Raw genomic sequence first — 25,130 nt, forward strand, 5'->3', positions numbered from 1 at the left:
CTGCTTGCAGGAAACGGGCTGTATAAAAACTGAATATAACAAACAAACAGACAAGCAAACCATACAACTGAATTTTAAAATAACCAGTCTCCATTCCTCCTGCCTTGCCTTCCTCCTCCCATCCCAGACTGCAAGTTTAATCTGGCCCAAAGAGGCAGATTGCCTCTGAACATGGAGGTTCTGTTTAGGTACTAGGTGGGGAGGGCAGGATATAAATCAAATAAACTAAACCAGGGGTGTCAAACATGCATCCCAAGGGCCAAATTAGGCCCCCGGAAGGCTTCTATCAGGCCCCCAAGCAACTGGCTGTCATCTGCTTCATTCTCCCTCTCTCTTGCTTCCTAATGCATTACAACTTGCTCACTCATACAGGAACTACAAAGTCTTTTTTTCTCCATTGGCTGAGGCTCTTCTCTTGGGGAGGAAGGGGGGGGGGAGGCAGAACTTGCTTTGCCAGGTTCTCTCAATTGTACCGTAGAACTACTGAGCCATACCTCTCTTCCATCTATTGGCTGAGGTTCCTCCCCCTCCTGGTCCCCTGGGGAAGGATAGAAAGAGCCAGAGCTTCCTTTGCCCAGTTCCTTGGATCCCATGGAAGAGATACAACAGGACTGTTTTTGAGCAGGAATGCACAGGAACGCAGTTCTGGCTGGCTTGGTGTCAGAGGGTGTGGCCTAATGTGCAAATAATTCCTGCTGAGGTTTTTCTACAAAGCTGTGTGAAACAATGGTGACATCAGGGTGTGTGGCCTAATATGCAAATTTGTTCTTGCTGGACTTTTTCTACAAAAAATGCCCTGGATACGAAGAAAGCACCTTTAAGACCAACGATTGCTAATGTTTTAAGCATGTTTTATTTTAAGCTTTTTTTAAAAAAAAAACCTTTGTGTTTGTCTGTGTCTTTTATAAAGTTTATATTTCTGCCATCTGATTTTAAGTACACACACGGCCAAGGCCGATATGGCCCAGCACAACAAGGTCTCATTTATGTCAGATCCGGCCCTCATAAAAGATGAGTTTGACACCCCTAAGCCAAACTCTCTTGCAGAGACGAGTAGCCGAGCTCCCTCTGGTGGCAAAAGCTTGATTTTTCTCACTGGGCTCGGCTTATAAGGTCTGAACAGGGAATCGAGCTGCCATCAGCGACTGCCGTGCCTGCGCTGGAGGAGACGGACAGAAATGCCTAGAACGGTGGCCATCAACAAAACGGCCCAGATGGCCAAAATAGGAAGTGGATGGGAGAGCCGGAAGTGACGGAAAAGCAGCTGGTAGAGGGTCTGCTGTAGAATGAGGGGTGAGTATTGGTTGCCTGGGAGATTGGGAAGGAATGAGAGACGTCACAGGGAGAGATCGGGGGGGGGGGGGAGATCACATTAACGGAAACTGAAGTAGCTTCTATATGGAGGGAGCCCTTTTTAGCTCTGCAGAAGGAGAAAACTAGGAGACGAAAAACGGGGCAAGGGTGGCACTTGCTGCCAGGTGCTGAAAGACCGGAGAAGAGAGGAAAAGGTTGCTGTGGCCTCTCCCACTGGGAGATTACACCCCCTTCCTCCTTCCCTCTCCTGGGGACCTTGTTTCCCGCCGTTTCTACGAAAAAGAACTCTGCTCCAGGTGCCCAGGGATTGCCAGAGAAAGGAGTGGGGCATTGTGACTTCTGTCACCAAATTAATAGCTGCTGGATTGTTGCATTGCCTCCAAGCAAGACTAGTAGTGAGGGAAGCACAGCCTGGCCTCTCCTGAAGAGAAATGCAGTCCTTGTCAGACTGCCTTTTGAGTTGGTGAACCTGTGGGCAGAGGCCACCCCCCTTTTGATCAATTCAAGCTGCTATGGGAGATGCCTGTCTCGAAAGTAGGATGCATATGTAATAAATTAGCCTGGAGAAGAGGACTATTCTGCAGAGATGGGCAGATAAGAGTCAGATGTTATTAGATGGGTGTGCAACTTTGAGGACTCCTGCTGTTTTTTCTCTAACTTGCAACCTCAGCCACCTGGGCTAAACAAGTCTAATAAAATGCAGCTTTAACAAGCAATGATGCACCTCCTCATAGGCCATCACCAGAGGTGAGCAGAGAGTGTTTTGATAGAGTTCAGCCAATGTACTTTAATGTCTGGACTTCAGTCTTGAGAATTTAACACAGGCTCATCAAGAAAGAGCTGCCCCATTGCCTGTGGCACTGGTGGAGAGAAGCTTCATTGCAGTTTACTCCTTTTTGCTTTAATCCTTCCATTTCTTGTGCTGGCACCTGTACTTGCCCACACTTCCTGGTTTTCCCCCCTTCCCCATTGTTTTTTCCAGGGAACACAGGAGTGACAGAATGACACTATGGATGGTGGGGTTAACCCCCTTCTCCCCGACAGCATCCTCTTTGAAATTTTCCTGTACTTGGATTACAAAGAGGTGCTGTCAGCAGGGCAGGCATGCCGCCAGTGGAATGCTGTGGCTAGGGATGAGGTCCTATGGAAGGAGCTTTTCTACAGATACTATGAGGTAGCTCGGGATGTCCCACGGCACCCAGGTAAGTGCTCCATCAATGCCTATATGTTTGGCTTGTGTGGCTTTCTTTTAAAAAAAAATGGTTTATTAAATCAAAGCCATAAAATTTGGGACAGGTAGGACACATCAGAGTTAGTGAGATAATACATTAATGCAGAAGGTCTTGCCCTGTGTTGGGATCTGCTTTGGGGAGCTCAGAGAATCAGTTGACCCTGAGAGTGATGAGGGGGCAGACACAGGATGATGTCTATAGCTGAGAAAGCAGGAAGGCCTGGGATGACCTACAGAGAGTGTCTGGAAAGCAAAGCAGAATAAGAAAGCAAGAAAGATGACCTCCAGGTTGAGGGATAAGCTGCTGAGATGCTATCCCAACAACAAGCTGGGTTGGTTGGATTGAACCCTTTTACAGAAGAGGTGAGTCCTGGTTCCACCATCAGCTGTGGCTTTGTCAGATTTAAAGGGGCTGCAAACTGTCTTGGAATCTGATACTTCTGTGCAGAGCATCCGCTTGGGTTCCCAAGAGATGCAGCACTGAGGAAGGCTGATTATCTGGTTCTCAGTCCTACTCCTGACCTGTCTGGGAGGGGAAGCCTTGGCTGCCCTTGTGAGTGACCTATATTATTCCTTTAGGGTCTGTCCCAGACAACTGCTGTTCTGGGCTGCAGTATATGGATGCCATGGAGACGATTTGTTCTCTGCCATGCATAATGCCATATGACACAGACATGATTTTAAGGTTTGAAGTGTAGACACATCAATATACACATGACATCCAGCACTGTCTTTTCCACCAACCTCTAGGGAAGCTATGAAAGCCATGAACTCAGGTCTGAAGGCAGTGAGGATCTGGATTTGGGTAAAGAAACAAACTTAACCCAGGCAAGATGGAGGTAATAGCGGATGATGCTTCAGCTGATATGAGACTAGCTACATGACCGAGCCTACAGTTTGGAGGTGTTTCTGGATCCTTTGCTATATTTAAACATTCTAATTGCAGCAGAGGGATCAGAAACACCTTTCACCAGTGTAGGGTGATGTGCCAGCTGCACCCTTTCCTGGAAAAGATTGACCTGGCTGTAGTCATCTATACCTTAGTCACATTCTGAGTAAAGTTGCTCTAAATAAAACTTTGTTGGTCTTAAAGGTGCTACTTGACTCCTACTTTGTTCTACTGCTTCAGACCAACACGGTTGCCCACCTGGATTTAGTCATATCCAGATTGTGACATGCTTTCTGCGGATCTGACTGCTCAGAATTACTAACCACAGCTTACCAAATGGAGCAGAATGTTCTAGTATCATTCCAGTTCTATCAGGTTGCCTATGTGTTTTTGAGTCTACTCGTTAACCTTTGAAGCTCTAAATGGTTTGTTACAACAGTCTCCTGCCATATTTACCTACCTCATGTCTCATAACATCAGGGGTCCTGCAGAATGTCCCTTGCCAAATGTATGACAGAGCCTTTGTTGTGGTGGCACCATGGCACCATTATACGGTGCTCTCTCAGGGGAAATCCACATAGTCCTCACTGTATTCCAACAGAGCATAAAGAATTGAAATTTTGAAAGGATTCCCACCTGAACTGATTTGTTGTTGTTTTTCCTTCTTAAGAGATTTGGTGTCTATTGGACAGAATTTACAGTTGTGATTTAGGATTCTTGATATCTCTCAGTCTTATCTAATACTTTATTTTCATGGTTTTCTTTAGTTTGTTAGTTGCTTTAGAAATTAATTGAAAAACAGGTTATAATTATTTTTAGAAAACATTCTGAAAAGAAGTCTGTTCTGTTTCTGAAATAAGAAATGGGCTTCTTTACAAGAGTAGTCCCAGTCAGAAAATTGATTGTGGGGGGGGGGGGGGTGGCCTTCAGATAAAGGTGATGGAAAATTGTCTTTCAGGGAAGAATCTGCTTTTTAAAAAAGGGAGTCTACTTGCCTGTGAGCAGTGGCTTTACTTACTGGCCCTGTCATGTCACAGCTGCTGTTTCTTGGTATGACGAGTTCCAGAGACTGTATGACGCCATCCCCTGCATTGAAGTGCAGACCCTGAAGGAGCATACCGATCAAGTCCTCCACCTCAGCTTCTCCCACAATGGCTACATGTTTGCTTCCTGCTCCAAAGACTGTACCGTCAAGGTGAGGAATGGAACTTGCAATGACCTTGCAAAATTAAGTCTCTCTATTCTCTCTAAGCCAAACAAGAAGCCTGAAAGGTAGGCCTGTGTTGTTACCTTTATACTGCGTCTGTTGAGACTGTATAGACAGACTGTGTTAAAAATTATGGGATTCTTAGATTGCCAGATGGTGAGGAAAGAGAGAGAATAATTTCTAAGTTGTGCATATCTCTGTTTGCCGGAAAGGAAAACTAGGGTTTCCCCATGTGCAATCAAGAAAGGGGGGAGGGTTCTTCCAAGTCAGTTAGACAGAATAACAAAAAGCCTTTTGTGTATAGGGGGATCCTTCTTCGCTCCTGGCAAATATAGCATTGAACATGCTTATCAAACCATCTCGTTCAGGCTGGGCTCTTTGCACTGTCTTGGCCAGGAGCTCCAGCAAAGAATGGTCTTTCCCAACTCTTTCCGTCTAAGAGCATTTAACTGAAGATGCTGGGGACTGAGGACCTTCTGCATGCAAAGCAAGTGCTCTCCGCTGGAGCCACCTCCTCCGTGCTTTTCAGAATTCTGCATCCGGTAAACCCAGGGCTTTTTTTGTAGCAGGAACTCCTTTGCCTATTAGGCCACACACCCCTGATGTAGCCAATCCTCCTGGAGGTTACAGGGCTCTTCTTATGGGGCCTACTGTAAGCTCCAGGAAGATTGGCTACATGAGGGGTGTGTGGCCTAATAGGAAAGGAGTTCCTGCTGCAAAAAAAGCCCTGATAAAACCTACTCTTTCTCTCCCTTGTGCTTGGACAGAAACAAGCTTAAATTCCATGAACTGCACAAGTTCTGGTAATTGGCATGAATTCTCTTATTTCATGTGGCCCATTTGGATTTTACTTGTAGAATTTGTTTCTGCTACTCTTAGGAATAAGCCTGAAGCATAACTATTAGTTTGGCCACCCCTAAGCTTCCACCAGATTGTGTCTACATACTTTCAAGCCTATCTTCACAACGACAAGGACTGATAACTTGCTCCTTTAAAGAGAGCACTGGAGAGCTGCATTTTTGCAGCCAATACCCCCTCACACGGCTCATTTGCAGTCCTGTAGGATCCCAGCATGTATCAAGCCCTGGTCTTTAGCTTCTGAAATTTCGAATCCCCCCAAGTTTTCTGTTTTTACCTTGTTACATATTTGGGGTGGGGAGGACTGATGGTCTTTTTCTCCCCCGCCACAGATTTGGAACAACGACCTGGAGTTCTCCCTTTTGCATAGCTCCAACATGAAGAAGTTCAACTGGAGCTACACTCAGTTCTCGCAGTTCAACGCCGACGATTCCCTCCTTCTGGTGTCGGGGGTCTTCATGGGGCCCCGCACTTCCTCCTCAGGCGAGATTGCAGTCATCAGCTTAGGTAAAGACTGGGAAAGTGGGCAGGTCATGGGAGGGGCAGAGGCATCCAGTCTGTTTGGGGCTGTTACTTCTAATACAGCACCAGGTAGGAAGGTCCCCTTGGCTGTAGAGACATCATCATGCTTCTAAGACGGAATCTTTCATGGAAACTTGCCCAGCAAAAATGTTCTACGTAAATGTCAATATCAGGTTTCAGCCTCTATTTTTTTCTGGGCTCTATTCTTGACCTTTCTATGGAGCAGTGAATCAACTCAACAATAAATAATACAATTAAAAACATTTTTGCGCTTGCAAGTTTAACAGACTCTTCACTCTGCCCAGTCCTAAGCTTTACCTGTTGTCCTTCTCAATGGTTCTGGGGTCTCCAGTTGCCACTCACTTTACCTTTACGTAAAGCAAAGCCTCAGATTATCTTAGCTAGTGGGCAGGTTCATATGGGTGCCTTCAATTCTCAGTCTCCCATCTGCCAAGCTGTACCAGGAACTGAGTTACTCTTTAAGCTGCAGATCCACCAGCTGAATGTATGAACATGAGAAGCCACCTTAGATGGAGTCAGACCATCAGTCCATCTAGTCCAATATTTTCTGCTGCGCCTTTCCCCAACATCCAATAATGGGAGATGCCAAGGACTGAACCTGAGACTTTCTGCACAATAAGCAGTCGCTATAAAAGGGCTGCAAGATAGCATTCACATCATAGCAAGTTGCCTCATACCCCCATCAGGCTATTGGTCTATCTAGTTCAGTATCACCTCCTCTGACTGGCTTTCTGGGCTCTCGGGCAGAGAAGGGTCTTCCCCCACAATCTGCTACCCAATCTCTTGTAAATGCAGATGCCAAGGACTGAACTTGGGACCTTTTGCACACAAGCATCTGTTGGACTATTAACGGGTGATACAAGATAATAAGATTCAGAATAGAAAATTCTTGGTTAGTACAGGTGTATCAATTGTATGTGGATAAACTGAAGAACATTTTCTGTTGTAAAATGCGGGTGAATGTTATAGTAGATTGATGGGAAAAGGTGGTTAATAATTAGTATCAATGTTCACCGTAGAATTTAATTCAGTAAAAATTTCAGTGGAAAAGCATCTACTGGGCCAGCAGACAGTTTCTTAATCTGGGACAGGCACGTAGTCTGTGCCTGGGGAATTTTGAAGTTGTCCTTCCCTTCTCCAGAAAATTTCACACTGTTGTCCCGGGTGCGCAACAAGCCCTATGATGTCTTTGGCTGCTGGCTGAACGAAACCAACCTGATTTCTGGCAATTTGCACCGTATTGGCTACCTCACCTCCTGCTCCGTGTTGTGGTTGAACAACGCTTTCCAGGTAAGGGCCCAGCTGGTCACAAGTGGCTGCAGCACAGAGAGGGGAGCAGGTGCCTCTCCCACTAACCCTCCTTCCTCACTTACATTTGCAGGGTGTAGAATCTGAAAACATGAATGTGGTAAAGAGACTTTTCAAGCTCCAGAACCTGAACGCCAGCACCATCCGGACAGTGATGGTGGTGGACTGCAGCCGCTATGATTCCCCTGACCTTATGGCAAACCAAGGAGAGCAGTTGGTGTCCAGCCCCGCCACAGCTGCCAGCCAGGCTACCGATCTCTGCAGCGACGGCGAGGAGGTGGAGCCCAAACACCACGCAGCGCAAGAGCTATCTGCAGAGGACTCCCCAGAAGCCAAGAGCGAAGCAGAGGCTAGTGATGGGCTGGACTGCTTCCTCGCAGACATCATTGAAGGGCGCGTCCGGCCAGAAATGACAGAAATGGAGATGGAGACAAAGGTGGCCCAGCTGCTGGCGAAAAAGCGGACAAAGCCTCCCGAGCCAAACTTGCTCTCCATGGAGGGCTGCAGCCAGAAGAAGTACTTGATCTTCACCACTGGATGCCTCACCTATTCACCACACCAGATTGGTAAGGTGCCTTGGCAAAGAACGGTGCATGTAATGTTTACTCGGCTTTTTAAAAGGATGGGATGATCTCAGAGCTTGGATAACTAAATGGAACCTCCTTAGTCAGAGGTAGTATACCTCTAAATACCAGATGGTTGAGACCAGAAATGGTAGGACTGTTACCTTCATATCCAGAGGCATCTGGCTGGTTATTGTTGAAAAGAATGCTGGGCAAGATGGACCTTTTTGTCTGATCAGAGTTCCAGTGTACGTTCAGCATGGAACAATAGTTGCCTGGCACAGAGCACAACTTCGGTGATGGCTTATTCTTCTCCTCACCTGCTCCATTATTTCCCCCCCACCCAGGGATTAAGCAGATCCTGCCTCACCAAATGACAACAGCAGGTCCAGTCCTTGGAGAAGAAAGAGAGTCTGATAAGTTCTTTGATTCACTCGACCATGTCATCGATATCCATGGACATATTATCGGCATGGGCCTCTCCCCTGACCACAGGTAGGGGGCACTGCCAGCCAGATGCCACAAACTGATTGAGAAAGGAAATGGGGAAGAGTTGTAGTTCAGCAGAACACACACTTGCCTGGAGAAGGTCCCAGGTCCAGTTCAAAGGGCCTTACCTAGCACGTTTGGTAAAAGTTCCTCCTCAAAAGTTGGCAGTAGCCAATGAAGGGCAACAAATTCCAGCTAGACAAAAGGAAGACACTGCTTCAAAGAGTGCATGAATTAACTTGTGGGATTCACTGCCACAACATGGCTTTAAAAGTGAACTAGATAAATTAAAGGGATTTAAAACAAGGCTAGATAAAATCCATGGAGAATGGCTAAATAGAACCTCCATGTTCAAAAGGAATCTGCCTTGGATTTCCAGCTGTTGAGGAAAGCTGTGGCCTTTCTTCCTTGTTTCTGGGCCTCCCGGCATGGTCTGGTTGGCCACTGGAAGACCCTAGGGATGCTGAGCTGGGAGGACTTTTGCTGTCATTTGGTTGGGAACACAAGAAATTGGGGAGGGAAGGAGGGGCAAGTTTGGGAGGAGGGGCATGCATTCAGGGAAGATATTTTTGAGGGATAACCAAGTAAAAGGCAGTGTGGCAGTTCCAAGCCTCTCCCCCCCCACACCCCGCTCAATGGGAGAAAGGGATGTGGGTGCATACCTTCCAGGTGGGAAACCAAGACTTAAGTGACCCCAGGCGATGACTTGGCTCTGCAGAAACTTGCTCACTTGACTACTGTAGACCTTTCCCTGACTCTCAAATTGCTGCCTGCAGCATTCACAGCTCTGGGCCTTGATCAGTCCTGGTGCAGCCTGTTCCTTCGACATGCAACCATATGATGGTCTCGGATGGCAAGTTCTGGCAGTCTCAAGAACGGTGAGTGAAATGATGGCACTCTTCCTCTCCTCTCCAGGTACTTGTACGTGAACAGCCGAGCTTGGCCCCAAGATTGCATCATTTCTGACCCTTTGCAGCCACCTCCCATCGCCGAGGAAATCGACCTCCATGTCCTGGACCTCAAAACGATGAAGGAAGTGAAGCGAGCCCTGCGGGCTCACCGGGCCTACACACCCAGCGATGACTTCTTCTTTATTTTCCTGGATGTCAGCAGAGACTTTGTGGCCAGGTAAGCCACAAGATGAGAATATACTGTGATGAGCCACTTTGTTGCCTGCCATTTAGCTTAAGCTGCTTGCTGTTGCTGTTCCATAAATAGTATTGATAACTGAGGTAAACAGTAGCAGGTCAGCTCATCTGCTGGTTGTATACAGTGCATTTCAACCCGCTTACTCCTGGTGTGTGTCCAAGACAGAGACTGCTGTGGCCTCTGCTGCTTGTATTTGTGTAAAAGAATGATGCTTGGCTTGGAAGTGGGAAGGAGTGATCTGGGAATGCCCATCATGTCTGAAATACCCATGCGGACTGCAATTCCTTCCCCTTTTTAAAGAGAATAGAAGTTTGTGGCTGGTAGGTAGGCAAATCAGCAAGACAGAATAGGGACGAATTTTGGAAAGGTTTTTTTAAAAAAATGGTTTTTGGCCCTCAAGATTACAAGATATGGGGGACAAGCATTCCCAGATTCAAACAACAAGAAAGCTTTGTTTTTTGTTAAATGGGGAATAGGGGCTTCCTGCAATCTGGGATTAGCAAAAGTTTTAAGGTCCCAGATCTCATGTATTCATTCATTTAGTACAAGTACTGAGTCAGATGCTCTTGACCTCCACTATTTTGCTGCAGCCTCTCTCCTCCATATTTATGCACAAGGCCTAACATTGCCTCCACTAAGGGACTGCATTGGGTGCCTGAAGAAAAGTTGTAAACTCAGATTTGTTGAACTAATACCAGTAGCTAGAATTCAGGAACTAGAAAGCAAAATGCTCTTGCCTCAACATTAGTAACAAAAGACCCACATCACACTTCCCAAAATGTGCAAGTTCACTTTCAGCCCAGTGCCCCTTCAAGGAAAGGAGAGGCATCCTTTCCTTGGTTTTTCAACAAATATGCCTCTTGTATTTCCCCCCCACAGTGGTGCTGAAGATCGCCACGGCTACATCTGGGACCGGCACTACAACATCTGCTTGGCCAAACTGCGGCATGATGACGTGGTCAACTCAGTGGCCTTCAGCCCCGTGGAACAAGAACTGCTCCTGACAGCCAGTGATGACTGCACCATTAAGGTGTGGCGCTCCCCCCATACCGTGCGGATTCTGCACGCTGAGAAACCCAGACTCCGCAAGCCCCTCTTCTCCTGGGCCACAAACCAGAGAAGCTGAGCCAGCCTGCTCTGTCAGGGACCCTCCTTGGCCTGCGAGGCCATCCCTGAGGGCTGGGGTGAGTGACCGCAGCCCTTCCACTTGGCTTTGCTTTCCTGTCCACTGCCACAGTCAACAAGACCTGGCTGCATTGGAGGAATCTGGGACAACCTGGCCAAAGCAGACTCCTCTGCCTTCGTTTTTAACGGAGTTTCATGGTTTTTGTTACTTATATAGGTTTGTTCACATAAAAACACATGTAAAACTTTATGTCTGCCAGGACCCTTTTGCGAGGGTAGCCAGCTTCATCCTCCAGCCTAGAATGCTACATGGGTGCTACGGAGGATTCTTGGGGCTGCCAACTCCTCGGGTCAGGGGCTCTGTACCGTTGGCAGCTCTGTGAGAAGCAGAAATCGAGGGGAAGAAGGTTGCCCCTACTGAATTTCTCCTAGCTGAAGTCACAAAGAAGCAGAGCAAGAGTGAGAATACCTCAACCCTAGAGAAGCACAACCTAGGCTAAGCTCGGTTGCAGCTGTTCTGCCAGATTGAGTTTCACTCGCCGCTTCTGTTCCCCCTTGGAGCAGCGGAAGCTGTGCTTTGCTGTTGATGTTCCAGCTGGCATCCTGCTCCATTTATAGGTACACTCTCCCAGTTACACATTTGGAAGGAAGGAAGGAGCCCCCTGAGAGTTATGAATGACTGGAGTCTAAAAGAAACCCCAGCAAAGACTGCCAGGAAGGAGGTGAGCAAAAGCATTTAAGGAGGGCGTCAGGCCTTCGACCCAGCCCCTCAGTAAACAACTCAGAGCTAGAGTTTTCTCTGTGATCCCTGCAGAGGGGGGGAGAGGAAAGTGACAATCAAGGCATGTGTGGGGTCAAAGGGTGAAGGTGAGATCACCTGCTGTAACAACTCGGTCACTCAGCCATTTAGACTGATCTAGAGCAAGGGGTTCCTTCTTCAGGAGAGTTGTTGGAGGGAGTTAAAAGAGTTTGGTGTACACAAAGGGTTGAGCCTCTTAGAAACGTGGAATATCAGTCTGCCCCCAAACTCAGAGGGACAATGCTTCTGAACTACATCACATCAGCAGCACAGCATGGATTCAATAAACTTCCTTAAGCACCTCTTTGAGAGCTACGCTTGTCTTGCAGTGAGATTTCTCTAGCAGGGGCTGCTTTGTGAAACAAGTGTTAACATGATTGGGGAGGGAGGAGAGAAGACAGCAAGCCAGCCTTTGCTGCCCCGGCTGTCAGTTCATTACATTAGGCGTCGCTTGTGTGGTGACCAGGACTTGAGATCTGACAGGCAGCAACTGTTGAGAGATGGAGCTGTTCTGATGAAAGTCAAGTGTCTTATGTAATTTTGCCATGTATGCAATTACAAAGAGGGGGCAGGGATCTTCTCTGCCCAGCCCCTCTGCCAGTGCATTCTAACTGCTCAAGTGCAGTGCAGTAATGCCTCTCAATTGAATAATGGAGGGGAAGATTTACCTGTTATTGTAGCTTGTAGCCCACATCATATGAGACTAGGTATCAGTAAATTAAAACCAATTCCAAAGGCCTCCAAAAGCCATTCACATTTCAGAAGAGAATCAGACAAATGAGCCCCCCTACGATGGGAGTTCAAGATTTGGCCATCTCCACTGTGGGCCCTTGAATTCCTCCAATAGAAAAAGCACACAGAGCAGGGGCTCATCTTCTGGTTGCCAGGCACAAAATAAAAGGTGCTTCCTTCTGAACCTCCAAACCCAGAATTATCAGGTTTAATGAAATGGGAGTGGTTTCTCTACCCAAACAAAATCATCAGGTGACCCTACTGAAGTCCCCTTTCTCAAACACAAATGAAATGAGGTTTTGGTCATAGCTTTTATTAAGCCACTTCAGCTTCTTGACCAGCATGGCAGAACAGCATTTTCACAATTACAACCAAAATTCACTCCACAACTTCCTCCAGCCAACCTGAGGCCCGAATGGCCAAGTGTGGCCACCAGACTCTTCCACCATTCTCTGCTTTGCAATCAGCCTCTCCTTCCTTCCTCTTTCAGGGGCCGGTGGGGAGGGAAGGGGGAAGCAGGACTGATGGGTCAGCACCCAGTGACACCAAGCCAGCCTCCTCACCAAGCTCACCATTTGGCTCCCCAAAGTGGCCAGCAGGTACTTCAGAGCAGTCCACACGCAAGGCATGAAAGCAACATTTTTTCTCCCCCCACCAACTGTTAGTCAAAGATACACTGCCTCCAAACGCAGAGGCACCATTCAGCTATCAAACTAACAACTTGGTTAACCCACCCTAATGGAAGACGGATTTATAATAAACTGCAGTCGGGAGAACGTTGTGATCATCACAGTGCCTTTTCCATGCTGTTGCCACCCCGCTTGAGCATTCTCCCCAAAATGCCCTTCTGTGGCCAGTTTTTACGTATCTATTTACAGAGCAGGATGATGCTTATTTCCAGACAACCACAGAAGAACATACCACTAATGGGGTACCAACGTTTAGGGTCTTGGCCTTTTAAGAATCTCAGCCGTCATTCTGAAAACACAAGGGAACTTGTAGCCCTTTAGGGTGGCAGAAATAAGCTTCTGTGGTTGCAGAAATAAGCTTCAAAGTGTGTAACATGAGGGTGAATCTCAGGACTTCCACAGGTGCTAAGAATGCCAGTGATCAAGGGAGGAGGGTATGGCCTTATCCAAGAACTCCTTATCCTTTAGGTCTACCAGAATAAATATTAAATATCATGCAAGTTTGTGTAAGTTACAGAGGTTGCAAAATATAGCTTTGACTTTTCTTTTTTAAAGAAATACACACACACAGTCTGTATGCCTTCATTCATCAGTAGGGATTGGCCAAGATTAGATCTTCTCCAGAAACTGCCTTTCCACAAAGCAGGTGCTGAAGGGATTTATGCTGCCTTCACTATACAGCTTCCCAATGAAGGAAGGAGACTTTGGCAAGGCTCAAATTTGATAGCCAGCTCTGGTGCAGAAACAGAGTTCATGCTCTCGTTTGGCAACCGGTTTGTACAGGTGGCTGTCCCATCCAACCTTGCAGCATGTACTCTGGCTGATAGCAGTGTCCCAGGATCATCACCTGCTGCATGAAATCCTTTAACTAGAGATGTCCATTTCTGAATCTGGGACCTTCTGTGTACAAGCAAAGCAAACATACACAAAGGAAGCTGCCATCCCAAGTCAGATGGTTAGTCCATCTAGCCTCGGACTCTGAACAGCAGTAGGTCTCTAGAAGCACCAGTGAGTCGCGTAGGAAAGAAACAGTACTGTTGCATCTGACCACCAAACAGACTGTCAGCCAATCTGGCTTACTATTGCTTACTCTGACTGGCAGGAGCATACCAGTGTCTCAGGCAGAGGAACACCTGCTATCCAAGATCCTTTAAACAGACCAGATGCAACTGGAGCAGCCAAAATATGTCTGAAGCAGAGACATAGCAGAACAACCTGAGTTTTAAGTGACACTCCCAGAGAGCAGCCACAGGGCTTCAGTCAAAAGCAGACAGCCCATAGGTTTCACACATCCACTACATAACAGTGACACTTACTCCCCAATTTTAATTTGGAATAAAAGGTCTTTCGCTGCTTATGCATTTGGGAAATAACTGGCCTGAGAGAACCTGCTGCTGGTTCATAATGAAGAGAGAGCCCCACAAAACCCACACTAGTTTTCCTGCCTTCTTCTCTATAAATGCAAATGGTGCATGGCAATCCACTGCCTTTGGTAGCATTAGCCAGAAGACAGCTCATATTTGTGCACTTAGAGGGGATACAGAGCGCAGAACTGCTTCAGTACTATTCAGGCCCCAAAGAGGTAAGAACTGGGGCGTGAGGGAGGGGAGAAGAGAATGTGAAAGGGTCTGGCCCTAGTTGCACACTAGAAGCACATGTCAGTTAGAAATGCCCCCTGGAGCTCTGCATATCCACATCAAGTCATTAGGATCAGACAGGGAAAGAGACCACCTCTTCTTCCTGTCTGGAAGCAACTGAAGAGAGAAGGGAACGAAAGGTTGCTTAGCACACACTCCATTCAGAGGTTAAATCATAGCGGTTGAAAGATATACTTGAAATCATACGGGCCCAAGAAGAGAGGGGCAAGCAGGACATGTGAAGACCAGAGCTACATACAGCTCCTCTGTACAGGTTGGTGACCTAGCACCCTGAGCTATTTATTCATTTGCTTTATCTGCCATGCCCAGTAGCTTGGCCAGAAAAAGCCGGACAAGAGCTCACAATACACAGCCCTCCACATACAAACCGCAAACTTTCTTCTCCTGTACCTGACAAATGTTTTCAAGCAACTCGTATACAGCAAGTGGCTGGCCTAGTAATGATCCCCCACAGACACACACACACTCCTGTAGTTCTCTCCTGCACTGTACATCCTGTCTCTTCAACCTGGCCTTAACCTCTGAAATACTAAGCAGGTAACAGAGTAGGTACTGTATTTTTCGGTCCATTGGACGCTCCAGACCATTAGGTGCCTGGCTGGGAGAAAAGCAGCGAGATCACTCCCTCCACCCCCACCGCAAACCCAGCACTTCACAGGGAGCGATCTCGCCGCTTGTCTCCCAGCCAGGCATGCAGGCGCCGGCGTGCTTCCCCCGCACCTGCATGCCTGGCTGGGAGACAAGCGGCGAGATCGCTCCCTGCGAAGTGCTGGGTTTGCGATGGGGGCGGAGGGAGCGATCTCGCCGCTTGTCTCCCAGCCAGGCATGCAGGCACGGAGAAAGCACGCCGCCCCCTCCACAGCCGGCGCTCGCGAAGCGCTGGGTTTGCGGAGGGGGCGGGTACTTCCTCCATGCCTGTCTGCCTGGCTTCAGCTGATGCTGATCGCTCCCTCTGCCCTCCGATCCCAGCGCTTGCTATAAGCAGCAGCTGAAGCCAGGCAGACAGGCACAGAGGAAGCACCCGCCCCCTCCGCAAACCCAGCGCTTCGCAAGCGCCGGCTGTGGAGGGGGCGGCGTGCTTTCTCCCTGCCTGTTTGCATGGCTTCAGTGCTGATGCTTAAAGCAAGCGCTGGGATCGGAGGGCGGAGGGAGCGATCCTGGCGCTTGCTGTAAGCGTCAGAGCTGGAGCCATGCAAACAGGAAGGGAGAAAGCACGCCGTCCCCTCCACAGCCGGGGAAGCGCCGGGACGGAGGCAGCGGATCGCCCCCCCCCCCCCGGAAGGTACGTACGGTACCTTCGCTCCATAAGACGCACACACTTTCCCCCCCACTTTCTCTGGGGGGGAAGTGCGTCTTATGGTGCGAAAAACACGGTATTTTCTTTTTTAATAAACTGGGTGGGGAGGCCTGTTCTAATTATATTCCATTGGAATGGAACCCAGAACCTCATTGCAGAGCAGATCTATGCATTTAATGAGCCAAATCTTAGCTTTCCTCTCTCACCCTTAGTGTCCTGTATTGGCAGCTGGCCGTCCAAAGGCACTCTGTTGGTGAAGCACAGATGGAGCACTGGAAAATACATGCTCCTATCCCCTCCCCAGCCTGAAGAGCTACTAGCAATCAGGATCCACTCCAGCAACCATTTCTAAAGTCCACTATTTCCCCTAAGTTGACTGAGAAGTCCTCCTTCATCAGCCACTGCAGGACTCTTGCAGGGGATACTTTCCTGTTCCCTCCACGTGCTTCTGAAGCATCATCTCCCAAAAGTGCAAGACAATCTGCTGACACAGCCAACCTTTATAGCTCAGACCAACCCTCCCCCCCACCCCCAAGAACATGCTTCTGGCAGATGCTCCAGATCATCACATGGGACTCAAAAGCACCCGTCCCTCTCCAGCCTTCCCAAGATCAGAAAACTGCAAGATTAATTGCAAAAAAAGACTTGAGAGCTTTTCTGTGTTGCTAAGCACATGGCTTTCAGATCCCTCATTGAGGATGGGTTGGAGGGCACTGCCCCTCCAAGAACATAGGTCACTATAAATGAGTGGCATTTTCAAGACCAAAAGTTTCCAGTGGAACATCTGCTTTCTTCACCAAATGGAACAGGTCCTTTTCCAGGGGTGGCACCTAGCCCCCTCCTCAGCTGCCCACAGAGGGGGACTATACAGAGGACTGTAGCTCCGCCTGGGGGACAGCTCTATACTCCTAGATCCAGGTGGGGAAAGGAGGCATCAGAGGCCCGTAAGGTCTACAATGGCTTTAATAAAGATGGTGTCATCACGGACGTAAGAGTTCTTGGCCTCCATCTTGGTGAGGGGGCAGAAGAGCGGGCAGCCACTGGCAATGTTCATGTCACTGACAGGCCGCTGGAAAGATGAAGATGACACATCCGGGCGGAAGGCGTCAATCACGTGCTCCCGGTTATTCTGATCCAGCAGCATCAGGGTGACCTGCAGGGAGGGACAAAAATTGCTTGAAGGAACTGGGGTGAGGAATAAGGTGGAATTCTAATTCGTGGCAAACTATCCTAACGGCCATGGCTATTCTAAGCACCTGTGAAACCACAGAATTTGCTGCCAAGCACATAGCTCAGCAGCCCCCAAACTCTGCACTTCCTTTTCTTTAAAAGGCAAAGCAATATTCTAGGCCAAGGGTGTTTAACTCATTTGTTATGAGGGCGGTATGTGACATAAATGAGACCTTGTTGAGCCAGGTCATGTCAAGCCAGACCATGTGTGTACCTATTTAAGATCAGGTAGCAGAGATATAAGCTTTATAAAGGACACAAACACAAAGATTTTTTAAAAACTTAAAAACATGCTTAAAAAATTGGCACTTGTTGGTCTTAAAGGCACTTTCTTTGTATTTCTCCCCTGGGAACCAGGGAACTAGGCAAAGGAAGCTCTGGCTCTCTCCTTCCTTCCCCAGGGGATGAAGGGGAGGAGCCTCAGCCAATAGAAGAGAGGCTTGGCTCAGTAGCTCTGCTGTGCAATTGAGAGAGCCTGGCAAAACAAGCTCTGCCTCCTCCTCCCCAGGGGAGGAGCCTCAGCCAATGGAGAAAATACAGGTTTTGCTCTGTAGCACCTGTGTGACAGAGCAAGCCTTGCAAAGCAAGATGTTATGCAGAAGGAGGCAAGAGAGGGAGAATGAAGCAGATGATAGCCAGTTGCTCAAGGACCTGATAAGAGCCCTTCAGGGGGTCTGATTCGGCCCGCAGGCCCCATGTTTGACACCCTTGTTCTAGTCCTTTATATCAGGGCAGGAAATGCAGTGAGGCAAGCTCTTCGTACCAGATCAACTAGCAAGTAAACTTCCTAGACATGATTTAAACCAGGGGCTTTCCCAGCTCATTCTCTTAATCCCAGTGCTTTGTGTGTTCCTACCTGAAACCACCCAGAGTGTTGCATGCACTCTGCAGACTCCCCCTTCCTAAAACTTACCTTCTGGTTGAAAGGCCACCGCAAGAGGGCATCGTTGGGTCCTTTCATCACCACAAAGAAGAGGGACAGGTGGGTACCACGCCCCGTGCCATCCCCATTGAGGTAAATGCGCAGGCACATTTTGTAGCCATATTTGTTTGTATAGAATGCTGGCAGAGAAGAAAAACACATATGAAATAATTAAAACGAGCCACGCATAGCAAGAAACCAGAAGCAGTGCTGGAGCAGGGTGGGGTGGAAGGGAACAAGAGGCACCATCAACACTGTCTCCGCTGGCTTCCTTCATGAAGCTGCCATATACCCAGTCAAAACCACTGGCCCAGCTAGCTCAGGATTTCTCATTCTGACTGGCGGCAGCTCTCCAAGGTCTCAGGCAGAGAAAGGTCTTTCCCAGCCCGCTACCCCAAGGCCTTTTTAACTGGAGATGTCAGAAACTGAACACGGATGTCCCTGCATGCAAAGCAAGAGCTCTGTCACTATGTCAGGGGCCCTACCTGTACTTTTAAAACTATGCTGTACATATTAGCTAACGTACTTCTCAAGGTGCCTTGGGCAAGGTCAAGCCATCAGTCCCTCTAGCCTAGCAGTGTGTGTAAGCTGCTCTCCATGGTGGCAGGCATGGCAAGGCTACCTACAAATCTTTGTCTGGAGAGGATGCCAGGGGATGAAACTGGGGACCTCATGCAAACAAAGCAGAGCCTTCATCTCCGAGCACACAAAAGCAAAAGGGGCAAGGGCTGCGGCTTGGCAGCAGAGCATCTGCTTTGCATGCAGGAAGTCCCAGAACCAATCTCATTTTAAAAGGATCAGAGAACAGCTGGAGTGAAAAATCGAAAACCCTGCACAGCCACAGATAGTCAGTGCAGACAATGTCAGCCAATGGTCTGCCACAGTACAGGAAAGCTTCATGTTCAGTTAGCAGAAAAAACAGGCCTAAGTAGTGATCAGAAAGGAAAGGGGCTGCACTGGGGTACAAGGGTTCCCCTTAGAGAACTGTCAGTGACTATGGAGGAAGTCAGCTGCTCGTACAGTCTCTTAAGATAGTGCCGATGCTGCCTCATGTGGGTAAGAAATTCCATGCCCCTGGCCTGGCAGAAGCAGAACAAGCTATACAAAAGGTCAACAGGAGGGGGCACAATGTAATCATAAGAAAATAAAACTCCGCTAGATCAGATCAGTGGTCCACCTCGTCCAGCATTCTGTTTCTCACAGTGGTCAGCCACTGTGGGCCAACAAACAGAACACAAAGGGCACATCCACTCCAATACCTGCAAGGCATTCACATCTCTATCTATAAAAGGGCTGGGACAATCCCAACTGCTGAGCTGCTAGTCTTCAGGGGGAAGCCAGTATGAGGCAGCCTAAGAGAGGCTTCCAGTAGCTAGAGGATACTCTCTCTTTAGCGCCCTCTTCCCTCACCAGATGCCCTAGGCTTCCACCTCTTGGTCCACGACAACATTTTACAAATCAGAGTGCTGAATCATTGTCAACAGCTCATGGAGCAATATGTAGAAACACTTCCAATGCCACACCCACCCCCCGGAATTCAGAGAGGCAGTTTCTGCCAAGCAACCTGGAGAAAAGACGGCTGGCGAGCGGCCGTTTATCGCCTCCTGGCGTTTCCTTGCAAAGTCACTGATCTTCCAGATAAAGATGCCATCATAGGACGACGCTTCCATCTCCTGAACTGTGCGGGCCATCTCAGCCAGGGCCAAGTCCTTTAGCGCAATGCTCCTTTCTAGCTGCCGAACCTGAGTCGCAGAAGAAGAAAACCCAATCCATGAAAGGCTCAATTCAGCTTGCGAACTCCATCATCAACCAAGTTGCCTTCTTCTCCCCTCCCCCAAATACAGTCCCATGAACCAGCCCAACTGCAATCCATTCAGCCGCCTTGTGTACATTATACAAACAAAACATGCTTTATTCTGCTGCTTCTTATATTCCCAAGGAGAAACAAGGTGCCATAACAGGGTACTGAAGCCCTTCTGCCAAACTTCAGGAGAGCTTATTCAGCAAGTTCAAAGGCTCCAAGAATTTCAGTAGGCACCACTTACCCCCTCTCTCCCCACCATCGTGACTAGAAAACTGATTTTCTTTTCTTTTTTAAAAAAGGTAGATATGCTTAAGATTACTGAAGCCTGCAGATGATGCCATGTTCTATAGGTTTTTGCAGCATCAGAATACTCCATAGTTACAAATTCATCTCCACCGACTCTTTAAACCTTGACTTATAACTTTCATCCCCATCTTGACTTCCTGGAAGGCCCACCTCAGTGTTGTTTCTGTGTTTTATATACAGCCTAGAATGCCTGATGTGTTCTGTGATTGCCCCAAGCAAACATGGCAAGATGGCACAGAGGGACCGTGGAGCAGAGCCTCAGGAAACCAAATACTGACCTTGCTGCTGAGCGCCTCTATCTTCTCTTGGTCCAGCTGATGCTGCTGGCTATATGCCTCAGCTGTGAGAGACACCCTTTCCACCTCCCGGTTCAGCACACAGACGATATTCTCAAAGGTCACAGTCTTCCTTTCCAGAGCTTCACACTTCCCTAACAGTTCTAAAGAGCTGGAAATCTCTGACTCAGAGACCAGCGGCTTGCCCCCTAACAGAGTGGAACTGCCCTCAGCTGTCGGGAGGCCCGGCAGGGACTGCAACTTGCTGGATTCAGTCCCGAGGCTCAGCACAAAACTCAGCAACATGTACAGATGCTCCCCCATGTGCTTGCTCTCGTGGTCAGGCAGCTTCTCATTTTCCATCTGCGCAAAACAGAAACACAAACCTCGTTACTCCTCTCTGAGATGGAAAGACCAAGAGATGACCCAGCACTTGACCTGATTTAACTGAGCAGCACACAGGAACAACAGGTCAAGGAACAAGGTGTTAAGGGGTGCTGATAATCTTCCTTATGGACTAACACTTAAAGGTAAGAATATGGGGCAGCTTGCTCAGGAGACAACTAACAGAAGGCAGGCATTATGGAACAAAGAAAAATTATTATGAAAGCTAAACAGAACCTCCATGTTCAGAGGCAGGCTATCTCCAAGTATCAAGTGCTGAGGGACAGGAAAGGGCTATCCCCACTGGGTTCTACTTAGGTGTTCTCTCATAGAGGTCTTCTGGCTGGCCAGTATGTGAAGACGGGCTTTTGGCCTGGTCTGCAAGGCACTTCTTCCAGTCTTCAGCCTTTTTGGAGAGGTGTTCAGTCCTCCCTTCTGCACCCCCACCCCTTTGAGGCATGCATGCAGCCCTGAGCCATTGACTGCCACCTTTTTCACACACAGCTAGAATAGGTCAGGTGCTTACCACCTCGGTGCAACCAACAGGCTGGAATCTGCAAGGTGCTTTGCATTTGCTACAAGATTTGATGTGGTCTTGAAACTGCAAAAGAAGAAGGGGAATAGCCAGCAAAATCATAATATATGCATTCATACAATACTTCCGGTGCTCTAAAGCCTAAGAATTATTTTCCACTTATTGCTGATGTAGGTCTGATGCAGAGAGAATGCAGCTTTGTCTAATGTCATCAAGCAAGCTCTTCTCATGTTTGTGTATATATGTGAACACAGATATGTATGTCTGTGCGTATATATATTTGTGTGTGTGTGTAAACTCCCTACAGTACTGGATCTTTCTCCTTTTTTGGTATTTCTTGCATTTGTGTGTGCACACGTGACTGGAAGTTATGGTAACCTCTGGCAACTCCTATTGGGACATGGAGGCCATTCGGAGAAGTGGCTTGATAGCCTGCCTCTGCCTCCTGGTATTCTCTGGAGGTCTCCCTTCCCAATACTTGCCAGGGTTGGCCCCTGCTTCGGTTCCAAGGTCTGATGAGATTGGGCTTGTTTGGGCTATCCAGGTCAGGGCACGTTATTAACAGTAACCCCCTAGGGAATTTATGACAAAAATCTGAGATCCAATATATCACCAGTTCAACTGATTCTTTTTGCCAATGAATTGCACCACATCAGACCAAACACAGATCCACTCTACACACTCTCGCTGTCCAGGCTTGGGGCATCAAAAGTTTACAGAAAGCACACTCCACAGCTTGAGGTCTGCACAGAAGGAAATCTTTACCATGCAGGGGGATTACCCGTCTATGCTGCTTGTTACAAAAGTGCAGAGCTACCACCAGGGCTTTGTAGCAGGAACTCCTTTGCATATTAGACCACACCCCCCTGATATAGCCAATCCTCCAAGAGCTTACAGTAGGCTCTGTAATAAGAACCCTGTTAGCTCTTGGAAGATTGGCTACATCAAGGGGGTGTGGCCTAATCAAAGGAGTTCCTGTTACAAAAAAAGCCCTGGCTACCACCCAGCAAAGGAGTAACACTGCAGAAGCAAAAAATGTATGCAATGCTGCGCATTGTTACTATTGAACTAACAATAAATGTTAAGTCTATGTGCAGCACGTTACAAAGACCTCCGCAAACGCTCATCACAGAAATCTCTACAACAACCTTGTAAGGTGTGTCCACATGGTCACTTCCATATTTCAGAGATCTGCAAGGAGACTACTGCACAGACCTCTGGCTTGCCCAAAGCTATTTGCTGAATTCCATGTGGAGGCAACATCTGAACTCATGACTTCCTGGCTCACATTACACTCTTGGGCCACTACACAATGTCAGCTATACTTATGATGTACGTATGAGAAAGTAGGGGTCAGATGTATTCCTTTAGATCCTCTCACAAAGAACTCTTTTCAGCCCCCAACATAAAGCTGTATACTCTTGAGTTGCAACCAGCTCATGGTGATCCCATGGAGTTCCCACCTCACATGGGGATTTCGACACAAGAGACGAGCAGCGGTGGTTTGTCATTGCCACGCTCTGCATAGCAGACCCAGTCTTCCCTGGTGGTCTCCCATCCAAGCAACAAACCTGCTCAGCTTCTCAATGGCTTAGCTTATTAGGGCTACCACAACCCCCAACATACAAGGGATGAAAATGCCATGCACCACTCACTTTTTCTCTTGGGATCTTCTTCTTCCCACAGCCTTCGCAGGTGAGAGGAAATTTTGGGCACACCTCATCATGGGCCTTCAAGGGAGGAAAGAACACAGCAAGGATATTCTAAACCATTTAACAGAGAGTAATTCAAGCTAGTAGAATGAATATACAAAGATAAGATACTTCTGAACACCAGGTGCTGAGTGGGCAACAGCAAGGGAGAGGCTGTTGACTTCCACTTCCCTGCTTGTGAGCTTCCAAAAGACATCAGATTGAGCAAACCAGAAACTGGACTAGATGGGCCACTGGTCTAAAAGCTCTAGGCACGTCCTCCATGTTCATAGGCAGTGTACTGCAGAAGCAGAGGACAAAATAGAGATGGCTTTCATACACTCAAGTCTGCATGCTCCTCGAAGCATTAGTGATAATAATGTGATAGATTTGTCTGGCTGCTGTTAGGCTGGACTGACCTTTGGTTTGTTCTGCAGGGCAGTTGTCATCCTATGAATACAACTGTGCTAGGGTTATATTTTTTAAATTCAGACTAGAGGTCAGTTTCTGAATTCAGTAATGGAGATTCCGCTGACATGGAAACTCCAAGGTGGATTCCAAGAAGCTACTCAAACCAGTGCTTCAAGTTTGCTCTTCTGCCAGAACAGCACTTGCAGTACAAGGACAAGAGATTTCAAAAAAAAAGATAGAAAGCACTGAACAGCCTCTTTTATGCTTATGCCCAACCAGGATCTGATTTTGCCATCTACATAGGCTGCCTTGCACCAATTCAAATCACTGGTCTATCCAGTTCTAAATTGCCTACAGGACCTGCAGCTGCTCCCTGGGGAAGATGCTAAGTACTGAACCAGCAACCTTCCACAGACCATCTCAAGACATCTGCCAGGTCACCATTTCCCTGAGGGAACCCTATGCTTTGCATGCCACTGAAAACTACAAATGACAAGCCTGGGGAGTGGGCTTGCGCAATTACTTTTTTTTCTGCAACAGGTCAGGAGCTTGACATTCCCCATTTTCTTCAGAAATCTCTCCATCTCTGATGGTTTATTTGGGCAAAGCAGCTACCCTCAAAATCAGACCTACAGAACATGCAGTCTGATCACACATGACGGCCTGCTCAGCAATACAGCAGGCTCATTGCCCCCCACCCTGGGAAGACCATGTTTGGCTTGGCTGGGTCACATGTTGCATGTGTCTGTTCCACACAAGCTGCTGTTTCAAAAACAGGTATTTCTATACCTCAGTCTTCCTGGCCGTGAAAAACCTTTCCCTTTGTCCATTTAAAGGATTATTCAAACTCCACCACCTGCCTCCCAACCGCCACCATGCCAAGCACCAGGAAAATCAAGAAAAGTTTTCTAACACAGAAAGGGAAATGCAAGTCACTTCTTCAAAAAAGACAACGTAATTCAAAGCGGCCACAGTAATCCACTAGACTCACTGCAACTTGAACCCCCACCCCCATATCTGCCATATGAGAATAATTAGTGGCCTGCCTTACAAGGCCAGTGTAATAATTTCTCAAAAAACTGTTCATGAAGCATACTGGATATTTGAAACATCCTACACAGCTGCTGAGAACCATTGCCAATAATAAATGCATAGCAACCATAAATGTGAGTGCTTATATTAATATTTATCGATGTTATGCATTTAATGACAGTTCTTAGGATCTATATTAATATAATTTCATCTAAAATGTAGTATTGGAGTTTTACAGATACCAGGGACTGTCAAAAAGACAAATAAATGGGCTCTAGATGAAATCAAGGCTGCATTCTCCCTAGAAGCTAAAATGACTAAATTGAGACTTTAGTCACATCATGAGAAGACACAAGAACAATGCTAGGAAAAGTGGAAGGCAGTAGGAAAAGAAGAATCAACATGAAACGGAGTGGCTCAATAAAGTCACGGCCTTCAGTTTGCAAGACCTGAGGCAAGGCTGTTAATGATACGGCATTCTGGAGGCCATTAATTCATAGGGTCTCCACAAGTTGGAAACAACTTGACAACACATATCACAACATTAACATAATTTCTGTTATAGAACATAGTAAACCATTAATACCAATCAAAAATTCAGTGGCTATGCAACAGTTGCACAACAATAAGGTGCAAGTTTTTTAAGTCACACAAGAGTCCTTCTCAAACAAAAAATCCCAAGTGGCAAG

General features: G+C 47.6%; 2 protein-coding genes across 9 annotated transcripts in view; one reads left to right on the top strand and one right to left on the bottom strand.

Annotated features, from left to right (window-relative positions):
- Positions 1 to 1,561: 1,561 nt before the first annotated feature.
- On the top strand, positions 1,562 to 11,790 carry FBXW5 (F-box and WD repeat domain containing 5). Its single transcript, XM_060251694.1, has 8 exons — positions 1,562 to 2,516; positions 4,472 to 4,629; positions 5,832 to 6,006; positions 7,184 to 7,332; positions 7,424 to 7,916; positions 8,261 to 8,408; positions 9,318 to 9,530; positions 10,431 to 11,790. The coding sequence occupies exons 1-8, from the start codon at positions 2,324 to 2,326 to the stop codon at positions 10,675 to 10,677; spliced, it is 1,776 nt and encodes a 591-aa protein (XP_060107677.1). The 5' UTR covers positions 1,562 to 2,323; the 3' UTR covers positions 10,678 to 11,790.
- A 4,714-nt stretch (positions 11,791 to 16,504) lies between these two features.
- TRAF2 (TNF receptor associated factor 2) overlaps positions 16,505 to 25,130 on the bottom strand; it is a 42,712-nt gene continuing 34,086 nt past the window's right edge. For all 8 annotated transcript variants that reach the window (XM_060251244.1, XM_060251243.1, XM_060251238.1 and 5 more), the window contains 6 exons: positions 22,963 to 23,037; positions 21,299 to 21,373; positions 20,392 to 20,751; positions 19,568 to 19,745; positions 17,995 to 18,143; positions 16,505 to 17,004 (listed from right to left, as the gene is read on the bottom strand). In XM_060251244.1, the coding sequence (XP_060107227.1) occupies positions 16,786 to 17,004; positions 17,995 to 18,143; positions 19,568 to 19,745; positions 20,392 to 20,751; positions 21,299 to 21,373; positions 22,963 to 23,037 (1,056 nt within the window). In that variant the 3' untranslated portion in view covers positions 16,505 to 16,785. The remainder of the gene's footprint in view (positions 17,005 to 17,994; positions 18,144 to 19,567; positions 19,746 to 20,391; positions 20,752 to 21,298; positions 21,374 to 22,962; positions 23,038 to 25,130) is intronic.

This window comes from Heteronotia binoei, chromosome 12 (genome assembly GCF_032191835.1).
Source record: "Heteronotia binoei isolate CCM8104 ecotype False Entrance Well chromosome 12, APGP_CSIRO_Hbin_v1, whole genome shotgun sequence".
Classification (NCBI taxonomy): Eukaryota; Metazoa; Chordata; class Lepidosauria; order Squamata; family Gekkonidae; genus Heteronotia; species Heteronotia binoei.